General features: G+C 25.5%; 1 protein-coding gene across 4 annotated transcripts in view; it reads right to left on the bottom strand.

Annotated features, from left to right (window-relative positions):
• Positions 1–12,083, bottom strand: part of LOC145830164 (uncharacterized) — a 75,222-nt gene that overhangs the window by 35,712 nt on the left and 27,427 nt on the right. For 3 of the 4 annotated variants that reach the window (XM_082938064.1, XM_082938081.1, XM_082938073.1), the window contains 5 exons: positions 6,184–6,264; positions 5,934–6,043; positions 5,535–5,693; positions 5,004–5,352; positions 4,647–4,819 (listed from right to left, as the gene is read on the bottom strand). In XM_082938064.1, coding sequence (XP_082794190.1) covers positions 4,647–4,819; positions 5,004–5,352; positions 5,535–5,693; positions 5,934–6,043; positions 6,184–6,264 — 872 coding nt within the window. Of the gene's footprint in view, positions 1–4,646; positions 4,820–5,003; positions 5,353–5,534; positions 5,694–5,933; positions 6,044–6,183; positions 6,265–12,083 lie in introns of those variants that run through there. The other variant, XM_082938092.1, reaches the window with a different exon arrangement.

Raw genomic sequence — 12,083 nt, 5'->3', positions numbered from 1 at the left:
AAATTTTATTATTAAACAAATTAGAAATGTAAACTTGCAATTAAAGAAAGTTAAGAGAGAATAACAGCATTTACAAGATAGCAGTTCACCACAGGTTACACCAAGTTCTGAAGCCTTAACATGTAACTTTCAAAACATATAATGTCACTCTCAAGCCCTATCATTAAACTCTGCCTCTCTGAACAAGTGTCTTCAAAAACAACAAAACTTATCTATTGTTACGTCATATCTTTTGATTTTAGCGTTCTTAGAAATAAATAACTATTTTGTACTTTTTCTAATAAGCCTAACATTACAAGTGAACTTATGTTAAACTAAAAAACTGTTGACTGAAAGCGCTTTGAATTAAAATAGTATGCATTAAACTTGTAGATTTTTTAAACCATCGTTTAATTTTTTGTAAAAACTTTACATTCATCTTTTACTTTTTAACTTCCAGTTTTTAGTTATTTTATATTTAATAACTCCATAGAAGTGTGTTCTTAGTTGAACATTTACAAAAGATTATATCTATTCGAATAAAAACATTCTATTTCAAGAACTGGTTAGCTCTTTGAGCAAATCTTAGTTTGCAAAATAAAATTTTGATAACAAAGATAATTTGTTCTATTTTTGTATAATCTAAGAACATATGACATTTTATAGAAGCGACGTTAGTTTTCATTAAATTAAGCACTGTTTAAATTGGTGTAGTTATAAACTATCTTACTTGTTTAGTTTGGATTTATTTTAGCAAAATTATTATAATCCATAATTTTTGATCATTAATACTATACTACAGGGACGTAGTTAGCTCAAAAAAGTTACGAATCTACAAAAATTAAAACATCTGAAATAACGCGTGATAACGTCCTAGCGGGAACACAGCAACTTAAACTACCTCTAATGTTATTGAATTTAATCTGAAAATATGCAGTTATCTTATCACATCAAAAATGGAATGTTGAATTACGAGTGATAACTGTATACAAGGCAATTTATTTTGCTCTAAGCCCCCTATGATTCTGTATGTGTTCCCACTCGTGTAAACCCAGAAAACATTCATTAAAAATAAGTATAAGAAAATCACAGTTTAACTAAAAAAACATTCATATTGTTTTGAAAATCAAACATTTTACGTAGTAAATAGTAACAACAAGTTATGCAGATTTTTGTAACACAAAATTGTATGATTTTGATTTTTGAAGCTACGGCTTCCATTAGAATCAATTTTGCAATGCAGCTTTTTGTCAAATTAAAGCTTTAACGCGCTAAATGTTACAATTTGGATGTATGTAATTCGTTTAATTTTTACGATACTAGAAATGCTAAAGAGTGCATACATGTAAAAATTATCTCACAGGAGTGAATAACTAAGTATAAATGAATACTAAAAGCTAAAAAAGCAGAGTCTTTTCAAGCTGAAATAAAAGCAAGTTTTTTTGCACATAAGTATACGTTTCTGCAAGTTTACCGGTTGAAGTACCAAGCCACGTCCCTGCTTTACTAAAAATTTTTCATATCAATATTTTTATTTACATGAGTAAGCTACTAACTAATGTTTGTTATTACTTGCTTTAAATCAGTTTACTTCAAAATTTTATACATGGTTCGCTCAATATTTTTCCGATTGTAATAAAACTGCTTCATTTACTTCATTGCATTGTTTTAAATGTCAAATATTTAGAGTAAATAGACAAATTAAGCATATATGATAGTTGAAGTCTGATGTATAGCTAAGCATAATGATAGACTCTTTTTATTTACAGTCATTTTTAGGATATATAGTTGGTATTGAAATCGTGTTTGAATTTTCTTTAGATATATTTTAAAAGGGTAGCTATCTAAATTGCACGAGCGTACAAAACTACACGAAGATACTTTTGCACGGGTTAAATTTTTATTTATTTATATTTTAAATAATTTTAATATTTTTTTTTCTTGTTTAATTTTATTTTTTATTATCACTGTTACCCCTAACCATTACCCTCAGTCGGTATTTTAATTTTTTAATATTTTTTGTTTTTTCTTTTAATTAATTTTATTTTTAATTCTTTTTTTTTTACTATCACTGATACCCCTAACCCTTACCCTCGGTAGCTTTTTTTTTTTTAATATTTTTTAATTATTTTTAAATAATAATTTTATTATCACTGTTACCCCTAACCCTTACACTCGGTCGGTAACTTTTTTTCTTTTTTATATTAATTTTTTTTCTAATATTTTTCTTTTATTTCTGTATTTTTTTACTCTCGTGCAAAAATGTAACTAGTGCAAAATTGACCCTGGGTGCAAAACCGTCTTCGTGCAGTTTTGTACCCTCGTGCAAATTTGGCTTCGTGCAATTTAGTCCCCTCGTTCAATTTTGTCTTCGTGCAATTTAGACCCGTTCCAATTTTAAAGGGTTGTGTTATATATTAATTATATATTTATCGTTTAAATGTAAGAGTTGTTAACTAAACAATATTTAAACGCATTTTGTAATTTTATAGCTTTGTAAATATTTTATAGTTCACATTAGTTAAAGTTTTAAAGTAATTTTCACATAAACTTAAATTGTTATTGAAATATAATTATTTGTAAGTAATTTATAAAAGTAACTTATATTTAAAAATATAGTTGTTTTTTTATTGCTTTGTAGTTATTTTTTATAATAAATACATTGCTCAAACTTTACTGTCTAATTTATATAACGAAGACTAAAATAGCGTCTAGTATTTATAATATACTAATTGAACAAGTTGGTGTTTAATTATGATAAGTAGTGTCAGTCAATTAAATAATCCACCATCTTTGTGTTGTTATAATGGCATCCTCGTAGGTAGAATCATCAATCTTTTTTGAAACAGTGAATTAAACAGAGAGAGAAAAAAATAAGCTACATACTATTGCTAATGACAATGGGCTATACACCATTAATAAATATATTAACCTACACACCAATTGTAATAACAATTCATACTAATAGCTATAAGGGCACACACGGTAATCATAGCAATTAGATACTAAAAGCAATAGAAAGTAGTTGTAATATTTTTGGTATATAAGGTTATATTAAAAAAATTTCTTTATTTAGAATTTCAATCTTAAAGACATAGGGGGTTAGTTTGTTCAACATGTCTTTAAAAGTAACCCAAATTACAGGGATAAAAAAGTTTTTGAGAAATTTCTGCCAGGTTTTCGAAAGTACAACTTTTTGGGTGTTTTAAGTTTAAAATTAAGTTTAAGGTAAGAAACTGTGTTGTATAGTATAAAAACATTAATGTGATACTATTAAGCTACTTTAAATATGTCTTTTAATTGAAAAATTAATGATAACATTTTATGTTAGATCGAAATTTTTTCTAAAATGTAGTTTTATTTTAATTTTTATCGCTGTTTATTTTAGTTGGTCTGTAATCTAACAAGTTTTATTAGTACAGCAAAATTCTTTAGTATAAAAATTTAGCTAATTTTTACATTTGATTATTACGTCATTTTATATTTAAAAACTTTAAGCTACAGTATAACTTTATTTCAATTTAGTTTAATTTAGTAAGATACAATTTTTGACAAGACTTACTTCAAAAGTACTCAATAAGTTAAAGAAAAAATGAAATGTGTTTTGTTAAATTTTTAAAATAAGTTATACACCGGAAAAAAGCTATTCAAATATACTGATTTAAAAAACTACAATGTTCAAAATACTTAAATCACAGTAACTGCCGCCTAATTTTGCATTTTGAATCAATGTCAAGAGCGCGAAGATAAGCAGCAAGTTCAAAGAACCGTGGCAGGTTAGAATATGCGCTTTAATCTGAGATTAAATCCAAATTAGCCAAATGTTGTATGTTAAGCTTTGGTTAATAAAAATTCGAACATATTAAGACATACGTTTCATACAGTATATATAAAAATACAGTTTAATATTTTTCAATTTAAGAAATCATTGATGATCTTAATCATTTTTATATCAGGGAAAAAAATCTGATTTTGACGCATATCTTACTTTTGATGTTGAAGAAAGTTCAGAATATTAAGTAGCATTGACCGAAGAGGCTGGTAACAAATTAAAGAACAAAAGGCATTCATTGATTATGGAAACAGAACTATTTTCCTTAACTTCAGTTGATAGTTACTCAATCAACTAGCTTCCAATGAGATATATACTAGAGATCGACTTCATCACAAGATCAAGTTTTGCAGTTTGAATTAAATGAAAATTTGGCTGCACAGTCTTAAACAGAAGTTTATGCAGGTCCGCATAATAACACCATTCAGAATTATAATGAATTTGAATAAAATTGAAAATTGTATCTAACATGACAAAGCGTATAAAAAAGCAGCTAACCTTGTTAGACGTGTACAAAATAATATTTTAACTTTTTTGAAAAAAAAGTTCTATTTCAATAAAACTTCTAGAAAAAATTAGTAAAAAGCGCTTAGATTAGAACTTGCATTCTTATAGAAATTTAAAAACAAAAAAATCATTTATATAATTAGAATATGTAAATGTTTAAATTACTATTTTGTATTTATTATATCAATTTTTTTTTTACCTTTAAAGTATTTCTAGTTACTTATTTTGTAACTTAATCTACTATATAAAAATCTGCGGCATTTTTGAAAAGAGCAAAGTAGGAGGAAAAAAAAAACCTTATATTTACTCGTTTTTAAAAGATACTTACTGTTTTACATAGACTTTAGAAAACTGGCAAATATATTCGATGTCCTTATTAAAATTTTCAAAATATATTTCATTCCGTTCATTTTCATATGCTTTGATGCTCGAACTTTTAACGTGTACCTGATCTTTAATAAAAGACTTATGTGATCTTCTACTTGCATTTTTCAATGTTTTCTAAATGATAAAAAACTACATTATATAACTTATAAGTTTCAACGTTTAAAGTAGTTTTCAAAGATTTTAAAAATCATCATTTTCTGCTTACTTATGTCAAACCCTAACAATAAACTTTGCAATTCAGTAATAGAAAAGTAATACTTAATGTTAACAATAATATTTTAAATTTTGTAAAACATACATTTTCAAAAGAAAAACTGTTTTGATTTTTATTTTCTATCAAATAGCTTTTAAGTAGTAACATCCATTCTGGTTCATATTTACGTTGCATCAAACACAGATCTTCACTACAACAGTCAGGTTTATAATTATTAAAGTCACTTTTTAATATTGGAGGTGTAACAGGCTTTATATTTAATTTGATAGCTTCATAAATAGGATTGTAAACGTTTAACTTTTTATCCCGGCAGTTGTCTACCCTCGTTTTTAACTCTTTAGCAGTTCTGCAGGGCATTAAAAACTTTTGAATCATTTCATATTTAGACCATGGGAGTTTTTCTTTATAGTTAAACAACTGCAACGCTAGTAACCTAAAATAAATAACAGCTTGGTATAATTTTAAAAGATGATATTTCATAAATAAGATATATAATTAAACTTAGCTAAGTATAAATTACATTATAACGACATAACTATTATAACACTGTGTAGGTAATATATTAAAAAAAATTGGTCAAATATTCTTTTTAAAGTACAAAAACTAATAATTAACCTATCTTCGTAATCAGTCATAATAGCTTTGTTCAGTCTTGGTTTGGTTGTTTTGTGAATTAAACAAAACTTACGTGGCAACAGCTGACTAAATTGAAAAACACTAGACGATGCCATAATGTTGCAAATTTGTAACGAATAGGTGCTGTTTTTTGTTTTTCTAAAAAAGCAGAATTTTTATTTCTGAACAACAATTAAAATCAAAAAGAGTTAGATAAAACATTTTAACTTGCTTTATCTTATTTTATATATGTTTATCTCTGTACGATTTTTTCTTATAACTATATCAGGTAGGTACGCTTAGACTATTTTGAAAACTTATTGAAAAATAATGTTATAACTAGTCCAAACTTTTTTTAATGGTAAAATAAATCAAAAAATGCAATTAATAAAACCTTACTTATGGTGTGACTGCAAAACAACATTGGTGTCTACTTCTTGTTTTGTAATTTCTAAAGCTTCTTCAAGTGTTGTCGGATGAAAGAGAGGATTTTTTATTCTTTTCAATTCCTTAATACCAAAAATATTTAGTTACTACAATATCAATAAAAATTGAATCATATTTTTTTAACTGTTTGTAAAAGTAGTTAAAGTAATGAAAACTATGAAAAAATAAAAGATTTACTTATTCTTTTTAACTTATGACTTACTTCTAGCATAAAAATAGATTCGGAGTTTTCAAGTTGTAATTCAGCACAATTTTTTGTCATTAAATACGTCTGGCAGTATAACTGTTTACAAAAGTATTTAAAAGTTACTGATAGAAACACTACACAAAAACTGAAAGGCGTAAGTATAAAAGTTCTACAGTATTAAAAGAAAAATGATTAAATTAAAACTCAAACAAATACAGTACATATTGTATACAAAAACAACTATAATTGAAAGTTGCTTACAAATGCGGTAGAAGAATATATAATCGGTAAGTTTAATTAGTTTTGCAAGAAGTTAACTGTATTTTAAATTACGGCAAAATAAGTTATGATGTAATAAGATCAAGCTTTTCTAAGCACTGACTAAATGGTTTAGAAAGGTTAAATTATTTTTAAACCATCCGCTAGTTGGCTTATCTTTCTCTGCCTCTCTCGTGTTTTGTAATAACAACATACGAAATCGAGACAAATGATTCAGTTTGGGTTGGCGCTTTGGCACCAGTACTTATTGTTTCACTTATACCTTCTTTTTGTTTAAAGATAATTTTGTATATTGATAAGTTATGTATTTTTGTAAATAAATGTGCAGTTATGGTAATGTGTTTTGTGTAACTTAGAGATAGAATTTATAAAGATCGATTCTTTAACAATTTATAAAGAAGATAAGTTAAATTATTAATACAGTTAAGATTTTTTAATATTAGATGCCAGCTTTTCTTATGTAGTTTGTTAGTGTATTAGTAAACAATCTCATAGTCTACATTTTATCAGTGTAAATAAAATTATTAGTCTCTAAAAATATTTTTTTTCCAAAAAACAAAGAAAGTAAAATATTTAAATCATGAGCCAAAATCACTGATAAAAACTAAAACTAGTAATAGGTTGACTTTTTTATGATTACTAGTGTTTTATATCTTTTTTTTTTTCAAAGAAAAAAATATTTACTACTTTAAGTGATTTTTGTGGTTATTTACGGTAACATGACAATTCAAATTCTTAAAAAAAATATACAAAATACTATTTCTCAATAACTAGTACAAATTTGAAAAAAATAAAAAAAACATATGTAGATCTTGTTAATATATACAAGCCACTTTTTTCTTTTTTGCAAAATCTTAAATATTTTTCAAAATATTTTAAAATTACTAAAAATAACTATGTTTTTTACTTTATTTAAACCATATCTCAAAAATGATTTAATATTTTACAAAAAGAAAAAAAATGGCTTGTAGTTATTAATAGGAACTACATATGTATTTTTTACATTTGACAAATATACATTAATTTTTTAGTAGTGGCTCTTTCAATTCCTTTTAAAGAGCTTGAATTTTCGGAACTTGATTAGTCGTGCATCCGTTATTAACATGACTGTTTCGGTATAGTTAAAGTTCTATATTTAGACATTCATTCAAGATTGTAAAAACTGATAGTTTTAATTAACATGATATATTTATTTTATACTTTTATCTAGTTTAAGCAATTTTTTTTTATGGATACAGCTTTATTTTATGTATACTTTTTTTAAATGTTATATCATTAATTTATTTTTGCTTATTTTCCAATAGGTTGATATAAGTTGATAATAGTGTCGAAATTCTTAAACATACTTAAAATTAAAAATTCAAATTTATTAACTTTTTTTTTTCTCTTTTTTAAATCAAATAAAAGATTAAATTATTTATTAAAATCATTGATAAATTAAAAACTTTTCAGATAGATACTTTACCTTTTGACGTAGAGTTCAATATATATTTTGTGTGTATATAATGTTAGATATATTAAAGGTTTTATACAAAGTTCTGATCGATAGTGCTCGACAAATAAAATTGGAGCTTAATATTTATTTAATTATATAAAAAACTATAATTTAAACAGCTGTTTCACACATTGAAATGTAAAATTTCATGTGATCGTCAGTAAGTTACAGTTTATTATAATAGTGAACAGAAATTTCGATTTTAGAATTTTTATAATAATTGTGACGTAGTAATGGTACAGTTTATTGTATGATTAGCTGAAGTTGAAATACGCTGTGAATGTTATTTTATGCTTTTTAGGATAGCTAAAAAGGTTATTTTGGAAAAATGTTTTAAGCTATTAAAAAAAAATTTTAGACTGTTGGGAAAAATGTTATAAAATGCTATAAAATACTCGTGTTTGCCGCTTCGATTTTATTTTGTTTTAATATTTAGTTGGTTTTAATTTTATTGAAAAAGTATTTTTGATAATGGATGCACATGTTTTGTCTTTCGCTTTTCTTGTTTAGTGTTACGTTCTTATCTGATTTTTCGATTTCTATTTTTTCTAAGTTACAAAGTTTGCAGCCGAATTTAGTATTGAATTTTAATTTTGTCCTGTTTAATATTTCCCATTTAATTTTGTAGTCTGTATTGTTATCTTTTAAGTTCCATATGTAATTCGCTAGTTCTATTGTGTGTCTTTTGTTAATATTGTTGAATGATGACTTGTGGTTTCTGTATTTTTGTTTAAAGGTATTTCCTGTCGATCCTATATACTGCTTTGTTGTTTTATTTGATGTTACTGTTGCTTTATAAATTATATTTGACACTAGGCATTCGTTATTTAAAGGGCAAGGTTCTTTACGGCAATTACAAAGTTTATCTTTTATGGTGCTTTTATCGTCTATATTGCTTTTGTTTAATATTTTGTTGTTGTGAGCTATTATTTTACTTCTGAAATTATTTGTGCAACTGTAAGATATTTTGATTGTATTTCGGTTGAATATTTTATGGAATGGGTGGTTTTCGTCAAATGATGTAGTAATCAGGTTTAAGAATTGTTTGCCTATTTTGGAACTTATATTTAGACTGAATGGTGGGTTGAAATATATTATGTCTCTTTTTTTGTTTTTTGAAATTTAACAAAAACTACAGATTCATAAAATTTGATATCACCAAACTTTACCCTAGTATAACCAAAAATAATTTAATTAAAGCATTAGAATTCGCTGAAAAATTTTACCCAATAACAGACAAAGAAATGAATTCAATTATACACTCTTGTAAAGCAATTTTAACTCATAAAAACCAAACCTGGGAAAAAACAAATTCAGACCAATTATTTAATGTAAGTATGGGATCATTTAACGGGGCAGAAATCTACGATTTAATAGGGTTATTTTTACTAAATGAAATCAAAAAAAGTAAGATTTTTATAGATAATGAATTCGAATTATATAGAGATGACGGGCTAGGGATAATAAGAAGCAAATCACCGAGATCAGCTGAAAACACCGCTAAATATTTAATTAAACTATTCAAACAAAACGGCTTTAAAATAACAATAGAATCCGGATTATTCCAAACAGACTTCTTAGATGTATCCTTCAACATATCAAACTCAAGTTACCAACCATACAACAAACCAAACTCACCAATTTTATACGTAAACTACAACTCCAACCACCCCCGACAAATACTAAAACAACTACCCGAAACAATAAAGAAAAGACTAACAAAACTATCTAACAACGAAGAATCCTTCAACAATGTAAAAAATGAATACCAAAAAGCATTAAATTCGGCCAATTATAAAAACACCTTAAAATACGATAAGACCACTTTACCAGAAAGAAATAAAAAACAAAGAAAAAGAAACATAATATATTTCAACCCACCATTCAGTCTAAATATAAGTTCCAAAATAGGCAAACAACTCTTAAACCTGATTACTACATCATTTGACGAAAACCACCCATTCCATAAAATATTCAACCGAAACACAATCAAAATATCTTACAGTTGCACAAATAATTTCAAAAGTAAAATAATAGCTCACAACAACAAAATATTAAACAAAAGCAATATAGACGATAAAAGCACCATAAAAGATAAACTTTGTAATTGCCGTAAAGAACCTTGCCCTTTAAATATCGAATGCCTAGTGTCTAATATAATTTATAAAGCAACAGTAACATCAAATAAAACAACAAAGCAGTATATAGGATCGACAGGAAATACCTTTAAACAAAGATACAGAAACCACAAATCATCATTCAACAATATTAACAAAAAACACACAACAGAACTAGCGAATTACATATGGAACTTAAAAGATAACAATACAGACTACAAAATTAAATGGGAAATATTAAACAGGACAAAATTAAAATTCAATACTAAATTCGGCTGCAAACTTTGTAACTTAGAAAAAATAGAAATCGAAAAATCAGATAAGAACGTAACACTAAACAAGAAAAGCGAAAGACAAAACATATGCATCCATTATCAAAAATACTTTTTTAATAAAATTAAAACCAACTAAATATTAAAACAAAATAAAATCGAAGCGGCAAACACGAGTATTTTATAGCATTTTATAACATTTTTCCCAACAGTCTAAACATTTTTTCTAATAGCTTAAAACATTTTTCCAAAATAACCTTTTTAGCTTTCCTAAAAAGCATAAAATAACATTCACAGCGTATTTCAACTTCAGCTAATCATACAATAAACTGTACCATTACTACGTCACAATTATTATAAAAATTCTAAAATCGAAATTTCTGTTCACTATTATAATAAACTGTAACTTACTGACGATCACATGAAATTTTACATTTCAATGTGTGAAACAGCTGTTTAAATTTTAGTTTTCTATATAATTAAATAAATAATGTTAGATATATGTGTGTATATATTTCTTTTGTGGTATATATTTATATATATTTTTTATTTTTAATGTGGTAAAGTTTAATAGTCTCATTTTAGATACAGTTTTTCGTTTTAGAGTTTAAATTTTGACTGTAAAGTTTTTTTTTCATTAGTAGCTCATTATAAGTTTGATTAAACTGGCAGGGTTGCCACTTGTTTTTTCAAAAATTTTTCCAGGTTTTACAAATTTCTTTCAAGTTTTTAAAAGTACACATTTTTGGGTCCATTTTTAGTTTAAAGTTAAGTCTAAGGTAAGAAACTGTCAATATATAGTATAAAAATATTGAAAAGATAATGTAAACCTACTTTCAATATGATTTAAATAAAAACAATTTTCGATAATAACAAAAATTTTTTATTTATATGATTGATTTTTTGAGTCAAATCGAAATTTTACAACTGAAAATGTGAAAATTGTTAAAATTCCAGGTTTTTCCAGGTTATTATTGCCTAAATTGTCGAAAACCAGGTTTTTCAACGTTTCCAGGTAAAGTGGCAACCCTGAGTTGTGTATGCAACTCGATGACCGAGAGGTATTATTGCGTATCAAGGTCCTTGAACCAAAAAAATTTGATTAACTTTTCGTTTTTGTTCAATAAACCACTACTACTTAGATTTGAGCTATCTCAAATTTTCGGTTTGTAACAACGATTAATTAAAAAAAGGTATTAACGATAGTAACAGGTTTTTTTTTAATGTGGAAGAAGAATTAATAATACTAAATAAAACAAAATAAAAGTACAGTGCTTATTCACTTATCCGGACAGTTTCGGTCAGAAAAAAATTCAAAAATTTTTGTAGATTAAACTTTAATATTTTTGTATGACTTTGTATGTTTAAGCTTTCATGCTGTAAATTTTTTTTTGTGATTTTAAAAATTCTACATTTTTGTCAACTATTATGGCGTAATAATCCTACTAAAGATTACATTCTATCTTTGTTCAAATTAAGTTTAGTTATCAAAAACCTTTGCATGTAAAGTAAGTTAGTTTAGAAATCTTTAAAGCAATGTTATTAGAAATATAACTTTTAGTTTTTTATTTATACTTTCAAAATTTCTTTTATAGGTAATTAACTTCAGATTTTTTGGAAATTAATTTATAACAGTTGTTTTATGTTTGGTTTTTGATTCAAACAGCATTACAAAAGTGATTAATTCAAACAATTTTTGTTTAAGATGAGATGCATGACTGTATATACATTTTAAAAGTTATATAAGTTTGA

Source organism: Thalia democratica, chromosome 1, assembly GCF_965202585.1.
Source record: "Thalia democratica chromosome 1, ktThaDemo2.hap1.1, whole genome shotgun sequence".
NCBI classification, from domain to species: Eukaryota; Metazoa; Chordata; class Thaliacea; order Salpida; family Salpidae; genus Thalia; species Thalia democratica.
This window is presented reverse-complemented; position numbering and strand designations above follow the sequence as displayed.